This window comes from Capra hircus, chromosome 12 (assembly GCF_001704415.2).
Source record: "Capra hircus breed San Clemente chromosome 12, ASM170441v1, whole genome shotgun sequence".
Classification (NCBI taxonomy): Eukaryota; Metazoa; Chordata; class Mammalia; order Artiodactyla; family Bovidae; genus Capra; species Capra hircus.
The window spans coordinates 17062883-17083783 of record NC_030819.1 but is presented as its reverse complement, the minus strand read 5'-3'; the positions used below and the strand labels follow the sequence as shown (position 1 = coordinate 17083783).

Sequence of the window (20901 nt, the reverse complement as noted above, 5' to 3'; positions counted from 1 at the left end):
CTTCCCCCATTTTGCTATTCTTCCAGGAGATGCTGCTTTGGGAAAGACCCCAAGAGTTCTCCTTACTTGCTACAAGTTCCTTCCTTCTCCCAATTGATCTTTGGCTTGGCTGTGTTTTCTGGCTAAACACCCACCAAGAGATGACCCCAGTTTTGGGTAACACACTCACTGTTCATGTGTTGTCTACGGCTCCTTTCATGCTACAGCGGCAAGGCTGCACACCTACAACAGAGACCATCTTGTCTGCAAAACCTAAAACAAGTGCTATGTGGTCATTGGCAGAAAAATGTTGTCAAGCCCTGCAGATTTAGTAGGGTTTCCTCAAAATACTGCTGCTGAGTCATGTCCCACTCTCTGAGACCCCACTGAGGCGGGACTGTGGCCCACCAGGCTCCTCTGTCCATGGGATTCTCCAGGCAAGAATATTGGAATTGGTTGCCATTTCCTCCCCTAGGGGATCTTCCCGATCCAGGGATCAAACCCATGTCTCCTGCATTGCAGATGGATTTTTTAACTGACTGAGCCACCAGAGAAACCCACTTAGTGGGCTTCCTCGAAGTAAGGAGATAAGATTTGGCAATCCTTGAAACTTAGTACCGAAAATCAAATTACTAGCCATCCCCACTATTACCTTTGGTAGGAGTGAAAGGTTTGGGTTTAATCTTCAATTTGTCAGAGGACTGCTATTCTCATAACATTTTGGGGTACTGCGTAAAGAGTACTGTAACATTTTTCCTTATCAATAAGGGTTGCTTTGTACAAATTAAAAATGTATGTTTTACTAAAAATTTAGAGATATATAGTATTGATAAGTAGCTAGATAGCAAAGTAGGTAGACATGAAAATATTTGGCATAGCTGATGGCTGAAATGATAGGCTGAAAGTGATGTGAGATATCAAATTAGAACCAGTGAATAAGGCAGGCATCTTACAGAAGAGCAAAGATGACAATGGAGGATTTACAGATAACCCCTCAACTTATTAGAAGTGGGGACCAATAGTCCACATTTCTGATCCTCTGATGGCAAGAACAGCAGGTCATTTTTAGCCAGTCCTTCGCAAAGTGAAGGGGGCCAGGACCAAACACTAAACAGAATTCTGGGCCTCAGGTAGGTGGGCATCATGCAGGGTCATGGCATAGGCACAGTCCTTCTAGTCCATCTGCAAGGTGGAAGACCTGGGTTCAGTCGCTGAGACCAGGGTGGCTCAGATGGTAAAGCGTCTGTCTACAATGAGGGAGACCTGGGTTCGATCCCTGCGTTGGGAAGATTCCCTGGAGAAGGAAATGGCAACCCACTCCAGTACTCTTGCCTAGAAAATCCCATGGACAGAGGAGCCTGGTGCAAGCTACTGTCCATGGGGTCACTAAGAGTCGGACATAACTAAGCTACTTCGCTTTCACTTCCTAGTCCATCACTTACCTTCAACACTGCTCATTCTACCAATGAAAAATCCTTCCTCTTCATGCTCATGTTTAGTTATGATATAATTTATAACCTTATTAGGGTTTCTCAGGTGGCACTAGTGGTAAAGAACCAACCTGTCAATGCAGGAGATGCAAGAGATGCGGGTTTGATCTCTGGATTGGGAAAATCCCCTGGAGGAGGGCATGGCAAACCACTCCAGTATTCTTGCCTGGAGCATCCCATGGACAGAGGAGCCCAGCAGGCTACAGTCCACTGGGTTGCAAAGAGTTGGATACGACTAAAGCGACTTAGCACGCATGCACGAATAACCTTATTGTGCTAATTTATGAATCCACTTCTGGACTGTAAACTCCCATCCAGGGTCATCCCAAAGCTAACCAACCATCTTTAAAGCAAGGGACTTTAAGCACCATCTAACCATCCGTATGGTGTAGATTAAAATTAATTGACATATGCATACATCCCATTGTTCACACAGAGAATAAAACACACACCAAACCTTAATCTTGTTGAAAAGCAAATAAGTTCAACACATTATCTAGGACATTTTTCATCTGGTCTGAGTCTTTGAACATACCACAAAAACAGGATCATTGGCAGCAGAATGCGGCAAAGCGCTTGTCCCATTCAGGAAGGAATGAACCAGGTTATGAAGACTCATCACTTGAGAGTCCAGGGTCCCATCTGCTTTGCCAAACCCTTCCAGGGCATTCCTGAGAGAAATCAGTATTTCAGCAACTAGAGTCATGAACTGACAAAGAAAGCTCTCTTTTTGTTTCCAGCCTAGGTGATAGTCTTCTAATTTCAGATAGTGTAGGGAAATAGGACCAATGCAGGAGACATTGAGATATGGGTTCAATTTCTGGGTCAGGAAGATCCCCCGGAGAAGGAAATGGCAACCCACTCCAGCATTACTTGCCTGGAAAATTCCATAGACAGAGGAGCCTGGTGGGCTACAGTCCATGGAGTCACAAAGAGTTGGATACAACTGAGCAACACAAGGGGCTCAGAGTTGAACAGTTACTGTAAGGTTTAGTCATGAAAACCATGAATCTATCTGCCATTCCTTTCTGGATCTTCAAAGATGCTTGTTAAATCTTATTTATAGGGACTTTCCTGATGCTCCAGTGGCTAAGATGTCATGCTCCCAATGCAGGGGGGCCTGAGTTCAATTCCTGATCATGGAGCTAGATCCCACATGCCGAAACTAAGACCCAGTGCAACCAAATAAACAATAAACAAAATGTTTTTTAAATCTTACTTACAGCCACACATAGTGGTTTAGTCACTAAGTCGGGTCCTACTTTTGCGACCCCATAGACTGTAACCTGCCAGGCTTCTTTGTCCGTGGGATTCTCCAGGCAAGGATACTGGAGTGGAGTGCCATTTCTGTCTCCAGGGTATGTTCCCAACCCAGGGATCAAACCCTGGTCTCCTGCCTTGAAGGCAGATTCTTTACCAACTGAGCTATAAGGGAAGCCCATAGCCATTTCTCTTAATTCTTATATAATTATTTATTTGTTCTTACATAATTATTTCTCATAATTCTTACAATTCTTTTTAGAGGGAGAAAATTATTAGTTGACCTTTAAATTTCAAGTATCCTAATGTCGTTACTGCGCTGTAATCTGAGCAGCATTTAGTCTGTGTGCACATGCTCATTCATTCAGCCGTGTCCAACTCTTTGTGACCCCACGGACTATAGTCTACCAAGCTCCTCTGTCCATGGGGATTCCCCAGGCAAGAATACTGGAGTGGGTGGCCATTTCCTTCTCCAGGAAATCTCCCCAGCTCAGGGACCAAACCCAAATCTCTTGTCTCTTGGGTTGGCAGGTGGATTTTTCACTCCTCTAAGATCTCAGAACCAAACATTAAGGTCTATGGCTGATATTTCCTTAAGGCAGAAAAGAATAAGAAAGAACACAAGAAAATATTTTTAAAATACTCTATTTAACTGGTGAGGTACCGTGGTTCTGAAGACTGTACTTATATGTGTATAGAAATTAGAAATGCAAAAAGGTGGTTTTGAATAGCTGAGTTAGAAGATATAAAAACTAAGCTCTTAATGATAGTGAGGGACAGGGAAGCCTGGCATGCTGCAGTTCATGGGGTTGAAAAGAGTCAGACATGACTGAGCAACTAAATAACATAGGTAACACTATGCCTTGCTATCTATCCTCTTACAAAGCGCTTCCCTATTACTGAGCTTTGATGTCTCCCAACATCTAGCTTTCCTTCCCATTCATTACAACTACAAGCACAGAAATCTAAAAAGGACAGTAAAATATAGATATCAGAGCACCAACCTGAAGCTGAGGGTAGAGTTCTGGAAGAACGGAGGACTGTCAAACTTGTTGAGAGACAGGCAATTTTGTATGTCTTTTAAAGTTGGCAATTTCTCACTGTTTCTTCCCATTTGATTTCTTTTCAACAAACCTTCATAGGTTCCATTACACAAGGTGACTCGGCGGTTGTAGTCATTCAAGCTAAAATGTGTAAGGAGGTTAGAAATAATACTTGTTAGTTCACGGATAGTATCATAACTTTGAGCCCAACAAACCAATCAAGGTCATAGTTGTGGTAAAACTTTACTATAGTTGCTTTACAAGGGTCAAACATATGTGGTAAAAGAACTGCTTCCAAAAGCAGTTATGGATGAAGGAGTTTTGAAAACATAGATGCATGAAATATGAATCAACACATAAGTAACGAGGAAAATTACCATTCCATTGGAAAGGCAGTAAGACGGTTTACTAGGCAAGATGGTGACTCCTATCGTGCCGTACGTGCATTTAAATCTGGAGTAACTGAAGAGAGACCAGGGTAGACTGCATTAACACTGAGCTAAGCCAGTTTGACCTGATAAATTCAACCATCCAGCACACATGTGCTTCCTTGGTGGCTCAGCTGGTAAAGAATCTGCCTACAATGTGGGAGACGTGGGTTCGATCCCTGGGTTGGAAAGATCCGCTGGAGAAGGGAAAGGCTCCCCACTCCAGTTCTGGCCTGGAGAATTCCATGGTCTGTATAGTTCTTGGGGTCACAAAGAGTCAGACACGACTGAGAAACTTTGACTAAGCCAGTTTGGCAGAAGTGAAGCTTAGGAAAGCATTGCAGGCAAACTGAAGACAAATGGAGGTGGTCAGAGTCAAAACAGATGATACTATACGGAGGAGAGGAATTAGGAGAAATGCCGTGTTAGAAAATGGTCTAAGGTCGGGATGGTTACATGGTAAACATGGAGGCTGAGAAGGTGGGCCCCAACCTTTCTGGCACCAGGGACTGATTTCGAGGAAGACAATGTTTCCACAGACTGGGGTGGGGGGTGGGGGTGGGGGGATGGTTTCAGAATGATTCAAGCGCATTATATTTTTGTGCACTTTATTTCTATTATTATTACATCAACTCCACCTCAGATCATCAGGCATTAGATCCCAGAGGCTGGGGACCCCTACCCGTAATATATCCCGTATGCCTGTTGTGGCCTGGAATTCCACCATCAGAGCAGTATTTCATTCAGTAGAGATTAATTTTTAAAGACGATTCTGTGTGGATTTTAATGGATGAGGGGATCTTACTGAGTGTGTGAGAATAGAATCAGCACACACAGGAAGATGAAATAGGCTGGTGCCTAAAAACTAGGCAGAAACAGCCTCTAAAAGCTGCCTTTCCCAGAGCATTCCAGTGAGACGGCCTGTGAAATTAAGGGTGTCAGGGTCAGGCAAGTTTAAGCCCCACTTGAAAAATAAGAATATGGTTACTTAAAAGCTCTGAGACATTCTAAAACTTCTAAAGACATTTTAAGTTCAGAATTCTCTAAATTAATCTGATCAGAGAAATCTCTTTTCACATACCACCGACTAATAGCCCAGGACACTATGAGAAATGGAGCCTTCTGGAATGACTCAGAGTCACATACACAGCACTTACTACATCCCCAGGGACACTGTCTGGAAGGCTGTAGGAAAAGCTCAGGATGGAGAAGATGGGGTCCCTGTGAGCTGGATCCCCGAAAACCCGCGCATGCCCAGCCTGGGGTGTGGACGGCAATGCTCTGCGCCATGGAGCAGTCCAAAGACACAGGACAAGAGCGTGAGCACAGCAGGTTGTGGAGGAAACAAACACATACAGAGACAGAAGAGCTCCCTGGGGAATCTGTTCCTGAGATGTGTGTTCAGAAAGAGACATATTCACGGAATCACTGAGGACAGAATTCTTCATGAGCTGCTGGCTGCTTGTGTGTATTTGAGTATTGTACTTTTTTAATAACCAACATTTGTTGGTATAACTTATGGTAGAAAAAAAGTTCCTACAGCAGCTGCACACGACCCAATTTTAGTGCTTTAGAGATCTGTCTTCCTACCCCATTTTCTGTTCTCCTCAACTCCCCAGAACGCTGTGGTCCAGCCATACCAGACAGCTTCTAGAGGCTTTTCTAGCTTCATACATAATGTTCCCCCAACCGAGGACACACCACCCTCCCCCACCTGTGGTTGAGAGGTTTGTGCCTCCTTGAAGTCTCAGGATAATCATCTCCACCTCCTAAAGACTTTCCCTGATTTTCTTCTTGGCTTTGCACACACACCTATTAAAATAACTTCTCACGTTTTACTGTAATTTGTTTACCAGCCATCTACCTTTGTAAGTATAAAACGATATTCCAAAGGAAGGCTGTATTTTATTCATCCATGTACTCCCAGCACTATTAAACTGCTTAGAATATGATCGGAGCTCAAAACATGGCTGAATATAGGAACTACTTCTCATTTTAAAACAGTGGATCTCAAAGTGACGGGGCATACTCAGTTTTGTAAGTGTGATTTCCTACCTCTATTTTTTTTTTTTTTTTTTTTTACTAAAGGACTCAGGATTTTAAAAAATCCTACCTCCTGCAGGAAAATAACTTTCAGAAACATGCACACAGAATTCAACACACATTAGAAACAGAATTATAAAGTGACTGTCCATCTCTCAGACATGAGGAAATATGGTCTCTTGGATTTCCACAGCAGGTACCCATGTCATTACCTATCACAGACAATCTCCCAGCTGGAGAATCGGGAGTTCTGACTAATCAGAGTCGGATCGTCTTGCCTTGCTGCCCCAAGCAGCTGGTCTGTGCACACGTCACACTCGTTACTGCCGGTGGCAAAGTTCCAGTAGGGCAAAGCGAAGGACTCGTTGCCAGTAAGGCGCTAAAAGCAAAGGGCATGACCAGACATTCAATTCATGTCATCAGAAACAACAAGAAAATGAAGGAAGCAAAGACTTAGACGGGTCTTGCCCAAATACATAGCAAAACTAAAAGAAACTTTTGACCAACCTGGAGATCCCTTTCCAGCCATAACAAGTGGTACCGGTGCCAGGTCACAAAGGCAGGTCCTTGGTGTGAGAAATCTATAGCCTTGTATGGGCGCCCTGGTCCTAAAACAATTGGGAAACATGTTAGAGGTCACAGAATAGAATTTTTTAATGTGACCCTTACCTGGGATGCACTGGAGAGCCAGTAAGTCCATGATGTTTTAGTCGGAAAACAACTGGATTTTTTAATTAATTAATTTTCATTGAAGCAATAGCTGATTTATAATGTTTCAGGGAAAGCAAAGTGATTCAATTTGCTGAATGCGTGTGTGTGTGTGTGCGTGTGCACACGTTCAGTCATATTCAACTCTGTGGGACCCCACGGACTGCAGCCCGCCAGGCTCCTCTGTCCATGGGATTCTCCAGGCAAGCAGACTGGAGTGGGTTACCATTTCCTTCTCCAGGGGATCTTCCTGACTCAGGGAATGCACCTATGTCTCTTACACTGGCAGATTCTTTACCACTGCACCATCTGGGAAGCACATATATATTTTTTTCTTCTTTCTCACTGTGGTTTTTTATAAGATATTGAATATAGTTCCCTGGGCTATACAATAGGATCTTATTGTTTATCTATTCATATTTTATATACAGCAGTGTGTGTCTGTTAATTCCAAATTCCTAATTTATCTCCCCACCCACCTTTCTTCTTCAACCATAAGGGAAAACAGCTGTTTTTGTCATTTATTCCTCTGAAAACAGCAACCACAACAAAACAATCTCAGAGGCAAATAGTACTTTCAGGATAAATTCTCCTTCATCTCTTGAAAGTCTGATGGTCAGCAGAGATTCGGAGAAACTCAGGTTATCTTAAGAGCTCCTGTTATAAATTTAATTTAGAAGCAGTGCTTCAGGAAGATAAAATAAGAGTATCCCAAAGAACAGATCATTAAGATCTAAATGAAATATATTTGTTAAAGACTTTTTTTAACCTATTCCTTACAAATGCCTGCATTTATAGGGACGGATTAATGAATAACAAAGGAACTTCAACTACACTTAGTCTGAATTCAGCATTTGGAACCAAAAGGAACTTTCACGGGTTTTGCCTCAGCCATCAATCAGTTACAACTATTAGCTGACAAGCATGGTTGCCGAGACCAGAAGAGAGGAAAAATACATTCAAACCAATCTGGCTGGCCTCTGGAACTGCCAATTTTAGTGAAAAGCTTTGGGCGATTTAATGACCTCCTTACTGCCTTTCCAATCCTTCTTCTCCGTCTCATAACAGCTTTTGATGGTTATGTAGAAACTTGAGCTAACTTTAGTTCTTTTTCAAAGTCCCCATAATAACTTCAGAGAGATGAACAGACATGAATATAAATTTAATTCCTAGATGCGACCAGAAACTATAGTTTTCTTTTCCTCTTGAGAGACTACCCTCTCATAAAGCAAAAATTCTTCAGAGTGATGACAGGAAAACTATAAAGGTTTATAGCCAGAAGAGCCTCCGTATCTGTCGATACAGAAAGACAGATGCTTACCTGTGAGGCAAGTTTTAAAAAGACCCACACTGAGGGAAAAAACTGCTGTCACTGCTGTTGGCTAGGCAGCCCTTTGTCAATGTTTGAATGCAGAACAAAGTTTAAAGTTCTCAAAACAAAATGAGGAGGGGGAATGAGCAGTAAACACAAGGGCTGTGCTGTGCTCAGTAGCATCTGACTCTTTGTGACGCTATGGACTGTAACCCACGAGGCTCCCTTGTCCATGGAATTCTCCAGGCAAGCATACTGGAGTGGGTTGCCATCCTCTCCCCAGGGGATCTTTCCAACCTAGGGATGGAACCCAAGTCTCCTGCATTACAAGGGGATTCTTTACTGCTGAGCCATCAGGGAAGCCCAAACACAAGGACAGATTCCAAATGAGAATCCTACTATTCAAAGTGAGCTCTCTGTCTTCACTCACCCTAACCCCAACGAGGAGCCTCAAAAGTGAGGATAATTGCAAATAAAGCACTATTTCAGAACGCCTGAGTCTCCTGCGGCTCCTGCATTGGCAGGCAGATTCTTTACCACCGAGCTACCTAGGACACCCCTAGGATTCCTTAAGGTAAAGGGGGAAAGCTCACCTAATAATGTATCTCTGACGGAATAATAATGGAGCCACACAAAGAAATCGTAAATGCTGCAGTTGGCGATCTGTGGTTGGGTCCCATTGGGCCCCAGGAGGCCCAGCCAGTGTTGCGTGGTGATCACGTAGTCGGGGTGTGGAGTGTACTTTGCGAGGTCTAAGGCGCCCAAGAATTGCTCCCTCTCTTGAGGGGTCAAGGAATGGACATCTTGCCGGACAACCAATGGTTTCTTCTGATCGCATTTGGGGCCGGTCCAGCCAAACCTGCAGTCTCCACAGTTATAGCCGGCGAAGTTTCCTAGTGCATTTGAGAAATTAAGGGAAAGATGGAAGAAGAAGTAAGCTTATATAGCTTGGAAGAAATTTCTGGAATAGAAAGGAAGAGAAGGTCAGTTGTCTTTCCTTGCGCTCTGCTTGAAATGTTTGTCTCTCCAAGGGGACTGAACACCAGAGAGTTTCTAGAAATATTCCCAGCAAAGAAACAGGACATGAAGCGAATTCCATGGTGTTATGAGCTGAATTGAACCCCCACCAAATTCATATGCTGATGTCCTAACCCCTAGCTATTTTTGGAGATAGGGTCTTTTTAAAAAGTAAGTCAAAATGAAGACACTGTGGTGGGGCAGTGAGGGGGTTGTGGTTGATCCAACATGAGTGGTGTCCTCATAAGAAAAGGAAATTTGGACACAGAGAGGGGTGTCAGGACGCAACAAGCCAACAAGAGAGACCTCAAGACGCACACCCTTCTGACACCTGGGATGTCAGTCCTCCAGAACGGTGAGAGCATGAGCTTCTGTGTGCCACCCAGTCTACGGTCCTTTGTTATGGAAGCCCTGGGAGACTAAGACAAGTGCTGCCATCTGTTCCACTCATGGATCATGTCAGGTGTCCCTTCCTGGGGCGGAGCTGCAGCCTCAAATGTCATCACTGCTGGGCCCCTCTGCCCTGAAGCACATGCAGAAGGTTATTGATCTACAGAAGGAAGAGAATATACACCAAGCTAAAGGGGGAATGAAAATAAATAAACTGATTTCCAGGAATTTAGGTGAAATCCAACATTTAAAAAGCTGGTTTATGTTACAAAGGAGACAGAGTTAAGACAAAATCAATGGAGGCTGGCAGGTCATAAAGGTGAATTAGTGGCCCTAGTGTCAGAAAGTGCAAATCACTGCAAGGTTGCCCATCTCTGCACTAACTGCTCCTCCATTTCATCATCTCAGGGACCAAGTACTAGTCATACCAAGCTCCGGGCCTCTTTCTGTTTAGCGTCTAAAATTGAAATTGTTTTAGGGTGACTTTTCCCTGTTTAGCCTTGATTATTGCATTTGGGCTTCCCTGGTGGCTCAGACAGTAAAGAATCTGGCTGCAATGCTAGAGAGACCACAGTTCAACCCCTGGGTCGGAAAGATCCCCTGGAGTAGGGAATGGCTACCCACTCCAGTATTCTTGCCTGGAGAATCCCCATGGACAGAGGAGCCTGGTGGGCTACAGTCCATGGGGCCACAAAGAGTCAGACATGACTAAGTAACTACACTTTGACTTTCACTTTCATTGCATTTGGTCTGACTAGCACCTCATTCCTTAAGTAGTGATAAGTTAAAGAGTAAACGCTTAAATATTGTTTGTGTGTTGAAACAAAAGAGAGCAATAACTTATCTCCTAGGGGTTGCGGGAAACATTTAATGTATCAGCTCCCTGTCTTCTCCTCCTCCTCTTCCTCCCAGATCTTTTTACTTGCTCTTCCTTTTGTTTTGAACACTTTTCCCTCACAGTCTTCCTACCTTCCTCTTCACCTGGTTTAACTATTCCTCCTTTAAGCTGCACAATGGGCTCTCTACAAGGACATTCCTGATCCTGCACATCAGGGTCAGATGACCCCCAAGCTGTGCTCCCATGACACCTCCTATTTCTTTTTTCATTGAATTAATTGTGGTGATTGTAGACATCTACTGGGCTCTGCTACAGGCACCTAGAAGGCAATTATCCTGCTGCCTAGGCCTATGCTGGGCCTTGGACGAATGAATCTTCATTTAATGAATGAAAGGAGCAAAAAGCCAAATCATCTCAATGGATGCTTTAAACATCTTACAATTTTATTTGCCATTTATACGCCAATAAAGTTGAAATTTAAAATTTTTAAATTAAAAAAAGGATATAAAAAGCATGTAGCAGATGGATTCAATAATTCTCAATTTTCTTCTTCCTTTCTCTCCCTGTCCTTGTGAATCAGAAGGAAAAGCAGGCCCTGCAAGCAATTTTGATAAATTGCAAGACAAAAATAGATGTAAGTAAAACATACTATGACCATGGTAAAGAGAGGGTTAGGGCCCAGAACCCTCCTTGCTATGCAAGGGACACAGGTCCAATCCCTATTTGGGGAACTAGGATCCCACATGCCGAGGAGCAACTAAGCCCATGTAGCATAACTGCTGCTGCTAAGTCACTTCAGTCGTGTCCAACTCTGTGCGACCCCATAGACGGCAGCCCACAAGGCTCCCCCGTCCCTGGGATTCTCCAGGCAAGAACACTGGAGTGGGTTGCCATTTCCTTCTCCAATGCATGAAAGTGAAAAGTGAAAGTGAAGTTGCTCAGTCATGTCTGACTCTTGGTGACCCCATGGACTACAGCCTACCAGGCTCCTCCGTCCATGGGATTTTCCAGGCAAGAGTACTGGAGTGGGGTGTCATTGCCTTCTCCAGTAGCATAACTAGAGAGTCTGTGCTGCCACAAAGAAAGATCCCACATGACACAGTGAAGAGTCACAACTAAGACCCAATGCAGCCAAATAAATATATAAAAATATAGAAAAGAGGGTTATTTGGATCTCTAAAGGAAAAGAAAATTTTCCAACAGCATGAAAACAAAATGAGCGTGTGTCCTGTATAAAAAAAATACTGTCTGCTATTTTTCGATGGTTAAAAGAAATGTCCTTAAAAATATCATAAGTAGGAAGAATTTGAGGGAGGGGGTAGTCCGATGGTCTTTGTAATATACAAAATATTTTACCTACCCTTTTGTGTGTGCGTGCTAAGTCGCTTCAGTCGTGTCCTACTCTTTGAGACTCTATGGACTGTAGCCCACCAGGCTCCTCTGTCCATGGGATTCTTCAGGCAAGAATACTGGAGTGGGTCGCCATGCCCTCCTCCAGGGGATCTTCCCAAGCCAGGGATAGAACCCACAGTTCTTATGTCTGCTGCACTGGCAGGCGGGTCCTTTACCACTGGCGCCACCGAAGAAGCCCCTTACCTACCCTTACTTAGCTTTATTTGCATTTTCTTGTTTCAACACCAAATGAAAAAACAAGTTTAAAATAATAGTTCAAAGGAAAAATTCTACTAGTCCCAAGACTGAAAATCAAGTTTTTGAACAGTTTACATTAAACATAAAAATTTGTGTTGATCACTTAGGTGAAGCTATTAAATATAAATTATTTAATCAATACTTATTCAATGGCTACTACAGTATCAGATGTTATGCAAGGTACTTCAGTCTTCATGGAGCTTGGAGTCTATCTATTTTCCCCTGGGCTGCCTACTATAATTGAATAATATCCATTTTTAAAACATCTTAATTGAAATACATCCCTCCACTTTCGCAGTTTCTAATGGAACAGAGGGACTTCCCAGGTGGTGCCAGTGGTAAGAAACCTGCCTGCCAATGCAGGAGACGCAGGTTCCATACCTGGGTTGGGAAGATCCCCTGGAGGAGGGCATGACAACCCACTCCAGTATTCTTGCCTAGAGAATCCCCATGGGCAGAGGAGCATGAAAGACTACTGTCCATGGGGTTGCAAAGAGTTGGACATGACTGAAGTGACAGCAGCGGCATAGGAGCAAGTATTTTTTGAGAAGTGATTGAACAAAATGCATGTGAAGATTACTAAATACCCAAACTTCCAGTTGCTTCCCTAAGGCCAGATGATCAGAGGTGGAAATGCAGTTACAACTCTACAACAGGACAGCAACTGCTTCCTTCTAAATGCTAAGAAATAGCATGCACAAATTTTGAAATAGTAAATTCAATACATTTTTAGATTTAAAGGAATAAAATTTGTCTTCAAATTTTAGCATCTCATTATTAAAATTGAGTAATTCATGACCTAGGCCATGAGTTTTAAGATCTCTGCATTTTCTCTACCAATATTCATTTTGGTTGCTAGAAACTAAATTACCAATAACTGTCTCCCTCATTCATTTACTCAACAAATAATTTATTAGCATCTATTACCTAAAGAAAGGTCAAAATTAAACAGTCCCTTCTCTGTGCACCCACATATTTATGTACATTCATACAACTGGCACACTTGTGCTATGGACTTGACCTCTCAAAACCTGTCCTATTGGAATAAAGGGTTCTTACAGGAAGCAATCATGGTAACATAGAGCAGTACTGGTACATAGTAAGTGCTATATGAAGCATCACCATTACTAGTTTTACAAGTTACCACTGATCAAATCTCATAGTCTTTAAGTATTTGTTTTCATACCTGTCTTACTCAAGCAGCACATTTGGACTATCAAAAATCTCATTGGGGTTTTTCCCTTAGTATCTGAAGGACCTAACATAATTGGTGCTAAATAAACATTGGTTAGGTGGTTGATGAAGGAGTCATGAATAACTGAATAAAAGGCATTAAGTGCTAGAGGATATAAATATAAATCAGGCTCGGTGCCTTCATCTAGTGGAATGAGGAACATGAGTGCGATGAAATATCAACACCAGCCTAACGATGGGAAACATGAAAACAAGAATTAACTGAGCACCGTGGATGACAGAAGATGAAATGATTCATTCTGACTCAGAAGATCAGAGATGGTTCACAATTGTGTTGAACAAAGCCATCTCTTCTCACAAAGCCAAAGTTGCCCCCGAAAAGCAATGAGAAATGCTAATAAGAAAGCGTTTGTGTGGATTTGAGCTCACCTATTACCTAGAAACGTATTTGACTTTTTAAAAATCCCTTTCCCAGCATGTCTCAGAGAAAACACACCTCACAGCTCTGCAGTCAGCTCTCTTTCATATTTGTGCTTCTAACCCTGGTCTAAAGAATTTGTTAAAATATTGAAGACAACTGAAAAATGCAGTAACAAAAAACCTTACCACACAAAGTGTTTATTTCTTTAACTTAGATTTCCTAGCAGTCCCTTGCATTAATTTAATGAGTTGAGTTTCTCCATTAATCCACCAATAGCAACAGTTGGGAAAAAAAAAAAGGAGACCCTTTAGGAAGGATTGCATTATCTCACTGGGGAATAGAGAGAGAAAAAGTAAAAGATCCCTAGATATCAGTCTATCTGTTATTTAGTCTGTCCTTGAGCAAAAATGAAATTTAAAAAGACGAAGTCTTATACCTACCTAGGACCAGGATAAAAATGGAAAAAGAATGAGAACAACGAAACAGTGCACGTTCCCACATGAACCACATCAGTTCAACCTCCAAAGGCTATTAGACTAAATAAGTTTAAAGACCACTGATTAGTGAATTTACAAGGAGCCTAAATAGCCTATTCCTTTTAATTAGAGATTCTATTATATTAATAACAATACTTTGCACTCACATGAGGCCTTTCATCTACAGAGCTCAAAAGAATTTTACAAGTGTGGTTTCATCATTATCCCCATTTTAGAGATTGGAAGATGGAGGCACTTAGTTGTACGACAAGAAATTCTCAGACAATTGTTCAAAAACCATTTGGTGCACATGTTTTTCAAAAGTCCAAAGACACAGCTGCAACCAGTTTTTCTCAGGAATGCCAATTGGCAGGTGAGATTTGGAAGGTGAATCGCTGATGCCAAGATCTCCTGAAATTAAGCTCTTCTTGAAAATTAAGCTCAATAATTTTTCAGTTTGAAATTATCCCCACAGAGAATACAAAAGTTCTCTCTAGAGAATTTGAGTACATAATTTAGGGGTTTTTTCCCATCTGAGTTTGCATTTATTTATTTTTATTTAGCTAAAATCCTTTACCAACTTCAAGATCGTGGAGACTATGGGTGTTGTTTTTTTTTTTGTGTGTGTGTGTGTGTGTGTGCTAAGAATACTTTACGTGAGATCTACCCTCTTAACACATGTTTAATTGTTTAAAACATTACTGTTGACTCTACGTACAGTGTACAGAACTCTAGATCTTATTCATCTTGATTAACTGAAACTTTATGGCCTCTGATTACTAAATCTTTATTTCCCCTCCCTTCCCAGCTCCTGATAACTACCATTCTGTTCTTTGATTATATGAATTTGACTATTTCAGATGCCTCACGTACGTAGAATTATCCAGTATTTGTCTTTCTCTGGCTGACTTATCTTCTTAGCACAATGTCCTCAAGGTTCATTCATGTTGTTGCATACTGCCGAATTTCCTTCTTTTCTAGGGTTGAATAGCATTAAATTGCAAATACATACCATCTGACTAGGATGCAAAGAAATTGGAACCCTTGCACACTACTGATGGAAATGCAAAATGATGCAGCTGCTGTGGAATATGAAGGTTCTTCAAAAATTAAAAATAAAACTACCATACAATCCAGCAATCCAATTTCTGAGTATTTATCCAAAAGAACGTAAATCAGGATCTCACAAAGATATTGAGATTCCTATGTTGATTTCAGCATTATTCCCAATAACCAAGATGAAGAAACAATCTCAATGTCCATTAAAGATGAATGGTGTGTTTATCTTTCCATGGAATTAACAAAATTCCAAGGTCATCAACAGTCTTGTTGCTAATCTACATTTCATTAATAAATTTGAGGTGACACTAGAAGAATCTCTTGCCAAAGAATTTTGAGGTTATGGCGGTGGTGGGGCGGGTGTACTTTGGGCACTGAAGATCAGGTTTAACTTCTGAAGACTGCCTCCTAAATCATGAAGAAATTAGCCTAAGAAAGCAAGCAATTCACTCTTCAGGGAGAATAAACTGAAAAAACATGTGTCTTGCTTTGGGGCATATGACACATCACAGTGATTATTGGATATACGAAATACCTGTCCAGCCCAGTCACTAAGGACTTAGTCTGGTGTCCTGAAACTCAAAGAAAAAGACCATCTAGCCAACATAAGTGGAGTCAATCCAAAGCTGGGATGGAAAGAGCTATGGTCCTGAATGAGTCTAGACAGATCAAATCCTGGAGGAAGGAGACAAGGGGTTCTAAGAGACAGTCTTGGTCTTGACTATGGCCGGAGAAGGAGACCATACACCCTGCTTTCTTTGAATGGTCTACAGATATGGCATGTCCTTCTGGACATACAGGTCAGGCCCTGTTTCTGGCCCACTGCCTTCTTAGGTATGTTTGCCTAAGAAGCTCAGGTGGCAAAGTGGTAAAGAATCCGCCTGTCATTGCAGGAGACACGGGTTCAATCCCTGGGTCAAGAAGATCCCCTGAAGTAGGAAATGGCAACCTACTCCAGTATTCTTGCCTGGAAAATCCCATGGACAGAGAAGCCTGGTGGTTCCTACAGTCCATGGGGTAGCAAAGAGTTGGACACCAATGAGCGATTGAGCACACACATCCTCCTGAGAACATTTTGAAAGTAGGTCACTGTGACCCTAAGTTACTGCCACTTCTAGAGGGAATATTTGTAAGTACTCCCTTGGGACAAGGAGACTGCAATTATCTCTTCTATTCTGCCACCCCTGATTCCTTCCATCTCACTTTAAAAAATTAAAAAAACTTCCTAGTCAGGTCAGATAGTGACGTGTGTGCGTGTACTCAGTTGCTCAGTTCTGACCGACCCTTTGGGACACCATGGACCCTAGCCTACCAACCAGCCTACCTCTGTCTATGGTTTTCCCAGGCAAGAATACTGGAGTGGGTTGCCATTTCCTTCTCCACGGGATCTTCCTGACCCAGGGATTAAACCTGGGGCTCCTGCATTGGCAGGTGATCCTTCACCACTGCATCACCCGGGAAGCCCAGGCATGGGCAGCAATAAGGAGAGTTCACGGTTATACCTGAGTTCCTAATGTCTTCTGCTGCCAGGATTCCATAAAATGGAGATTCCCAAAGTTTCTAACTTGCGGCACTCCATCATTGACTGACCTGGAAATAAGCTTTCTAGAAGAATTTTTTAGTCACCAACAAAGAAGTCACTGTGTAGTGTGGTTTCCAATCCCACAAGTAATATGAAACCTGCTGCATCTCATTAGACTGAAAAACAATGAGAATCTATGAGATAATGTCTACAGAAGCAAGTGCTCAATTAGATTAGAAAAAAAGGAATAGTATACATTCAACATGCTATTACAAACATTTTGTCACAATTACTACCCCAAGACAAAACTAACAAATCCTGTGAATTACAGAATTAACAATACGACTATAAAATAATGATGATAAAGCCAGATTTTTTCCTTTTCCATTATGGTTTATTACACAATATTGAATATAGTTCCCTGTGCTATACAAAGGGCCTTGCTTATCCATTCTATATTTAAAAAGTAGCTTCAGAATTTTCAGTTAGAAATCTGATCTAATTCTTACATCAACATCACAGCTCTTTGTACATTTTCTTAGTGTACCTTTCTATGTCCTTACATAGCTCAGTTGTCTATATTCTCCCATGTTCTAGCATCATATAACATCAATAAAACATAATTTAAAAGGAAAACCTCTTAGGCAGCTGGACACTGTGGAACAGTTTCCAAGGGCTTTGCTAAAGTTGCTGCCTATGTTTTTGTGTGTGTGTGTTTCACATGCCCTGCCAGCCTTTGAGTGTTATCACTGCTGTGCATGTTTGCTGAACACTGGAGGGGAGCCCCACTAAAGAGGATTTCAGAAGGCTCAGAAGAGCGGGAGAAGTAAGAAGTGCACAGAGATTTCAAAAAAAAAAAAAAACAGGTAATAAGAGAGACCAAGGTCTGAAAGAGGGATACTGCATAAATTCTGAAATGCTCACATCACACCCAGACAGGAGTGAAAAAAGCCATTGTTATCTAAAAACTAGCCTCCCTTCTTCAGCTTTGTCCGTCCATCTCACCAAGGATGGCAAAGTTACAAGCCAGTCATAACCTTCACGAGCAAGATATATCCTGCTTGAGACCTGTTCAGATCGTCAGAAACGCTGAGACTCGAACTTCAGAACACCTACCCCCCAACGTCCGTCTTACCGATGCCAAGAATCACCCGCCCTCCCTCTTCAACAAGTGCAAACCCATCTCAGAAGAAGAGGGCACTGAATCCATCTTGAAAGGACTTGCTCTGAGTTTCAAAGCTGACTCTGGGGCTCTTTGGCTTCCCTTGCCAACAGACAAGTCCATGGTGTGCTGGCACGTGTTCATAGAACCAGCGTGTCCCACAGAATATTTATTTAATTCTCATAACTAGATCTACTAAAGGGTGTGCAGAATATACCCAGACATCAGCCTTACTCAATGCCAATGGACCAACTTGGGTTGCCTTTCAAAGCCTAGGCTGAGCATCTCTGCCTTGGAAGGGGTTCCTCCCTCAGCGGGCCAGCCCCACCCAACTGGGCGCATGCGCACATCCGCCTGCCTGCTCACCTGTGCACCTGCAGGTCTGGTCGAAGAACTTCCGGGGCCATCGCTCGCGGTCGTCCTGGTTGCGCAGGACGTAAGGACCGCTCCAGGGCCTGGTGTCGGTCTGCACCTCCGCGCACTGGCCCCGGCCCTCCCGGGAGCCGCAGACGTTGGCGGGGTCGGCGCCCAGCGGCGGGCAGCATTCCTTGGCCTGCAGGCTGCCCACCGTCATGCAGACCCGGGGAAACTGCGCCCGGGCCCCAGACGGGAGCGCACAGCCCAGACAGCCGAGCAGAAGCCCCCACCCAAGAGGGCTCATGGCTTTAGAACCGGGAGAACTCTCTGTCTCTCTCGCCTTCCACTCCTTGCTTCTCTCCAGCTTTCTCCTGGTCTTCCACCCGGGCCCTTGAGCATTCACCCGCTTTTTGATTTGGGGGAAATTTACGTTTTAGGGGGTATATTTTGGATCTGCCTTCTATTCCTCTCCTCTTGAAAAAAAGACCCACAAAAATTACAGAGCCCACATGTGTGCTCGTGTGTACATGCACACACACAGACGACTTTATGTGATGCAAACCGCTAAAACGAATTTCATTCCATCAGAAGCTCCTCTAACAGCTAGATTTAATGAGGGGAGCGCTTCTCGCCGCCTCCCCGGTTAAAACAGCCTTTGTCTAATTGAGTTAATTGACGGAGCGCTCCAGTCATACTACTTATTATACTGGTATTTCTGAACCCCCTCCTTCCCTCCTTAGTCCATGACTTTAATTGCCTTGAACTCAGTTCAAAAGCCAAATGCTGTGCTGCCTTTATTCTGTCTGGCTTGCCAAATCACGGGGCCTGGTGGGGTTTGTGTAAGGGCTGGGAGAAGCCTTCATTAGCAGGATTAGTATTAGACAAATCCCCATCGTTAGCACATGACCCAGAGCGCACAATGAAGTAGATAAAATTTCTGGCTTTGTTTCAAGAGGGCAAAATCATCTTCATTATCTGGGCTTACGTGCTCTGGCCAAGCTTGTGACCTCAGACTTCCTAGGGAGTCAATAGATGCAGTGAGCTTGTCGTCAAAAGCCCTTCAGAGATCAACCCCACTGCTAACAGCCGTTCACTCCTGACTGCTCCCTGACGTACTTCCAAAGACCACTACAGGCTATCACACAACTTCACAAATAAAGAGACACTTATTGAGGGCTGACGTACAAGGAATTGCTTTGTTTCACAGTTCACAATGAGGGATCCTCTTCTCTCCAAAGAATAAGTCCTATTCTATTCAGGGCTTCCCAGGTGGTGTTAGTGGTAAAGAACTGCCCAGCAATGCAGGAGACTTAAGAGAAGTGAGTTCGATCCCTGGGTTGGGAAGATCCCCTGGAGAAGGAATTGGCAACCCACTTCAGTACTCTTGCCTAGAGAACCCTGTGGACAGAAGAGACTGGTGGGCTACAGTCCACGGGGTCACAAAGGGTTGGACAGACTGAAATGACTTAGCACCCATTCTATTCAGCTCATCTCTGCAGCAGGTTTTTCTTCTTAAATACATAAAGTACTATGTCACGCATGCTTCTTGGAAGGAAAGCTATGACAAACCTAGACAGCGTACTAAAAAGCAGAGCCATTACTTTGCCAACAAAGGTCCATATTGTCAAAGCTATGGTTTTTCCAGCAGTAGTGTTCAGAGGATATGAGAGTTAGACTATATATAAGGAAGGCTGAGTGCCAAAGAATTGATGCTTTCCAGCTGAGATGCTGGAGAAGACTTTTGAGAGTCCCTTGGACTGCAAACAGAAATAAAACCAGTCAATCCTAAAGGAAATCAACCCTGAATATTCACTGGAAGTTCAGTTCAGTCTCTCAGTCATGTATGACTCTTGGATTGCAGCACACCAGGCTTCTCCATCCATTACCAACTCCCAGAGCCTGCTTAAACTCATGTTCATTGAGTCAGTGATGCCATCCAACCATTTCATCCTATTATCCCCTTCTCCTCCTGACCTCAATCTTTCTTAGCAACAGGGTCTTTTCTCATGAGTCAGTTCTTCATATCAAGTGGCCAAAGTATAGGAGCTTCAGCTTCAGCATCACTCCTTCCAATGAATATTCAATGTTGACTTTCTTTAGGATTGACTGGTTTGATATCCTTGCAGTCCAAGGGACTCTCAAGAGTCTTCTCCAACACCACAGTTCAAAAGCATCAGTTCTTTGATGCTCAGCTTTCTTTATGGTCCAACTCTCACATCCATACATGACTACTGGAAAAGCCATAGTTTTGACTAGACAGACCTTTGTCAGCAAAGTTATGTCTTTGCTTTTTAATATTCTGTCTGGTTTTGTCACAGCTTTTCTTCCAAGGAGCAAGTGTCTTTTAATTTCATGGCTGCAATCACCATCTGCAGTGATTTTGGAGCCACCAAAAATAAAGCCCGTCACTGTTTCCACTGTTTCTCCATCTATTTGCCACGAAGTGATGGGACCGGATGCCATGATCTTTTTCTCTCACCTCTTTCACTTTCATCAAGAGGCTCTTTAGTTGTTCTTCACTTTCTGCCATAAGGGTGGTATCATCTACCTAT

The 20901-nt window shown here is 43.0% G+C and overlaps 1 protein-coding gene across 1 annotated transcript in view; it reads right to left on the bottom strand.

Moving 5' to 3' along the window:
* DCT (dopachrome tautomerase) overlaps positions 1–18780 on the bottom strand; it is a 39742-nt gene extending 20962 nt beyond the window's left edge. Inside the window, exons 1-6 of the mRNA XM_005687700.3 lie at positions 18359–18780; positions 8857–9156; positions 6751–6851; positions 6456–6622; positions 3734–3913; positions 2005–2140 (exon numbers count right to left, since the gene is read on the bottom strand). Of these exons, the coding sequence (XP_005687757.2) occupies positions 2005–2140; positions 3734–3913; positions 6456–6622; positions 6751–6851; positions 8857–9156; positions 18359–18653 (1179 nt within the window). The 5' untranslated portion in view covers positions 18654–18780. The remainder of the gene's footprint in view (positions 1–2004; positions 2141–3733; positions 3914–6455; positions 6623–6750; positions 6852–8856; positions 9157–18358) is intronic.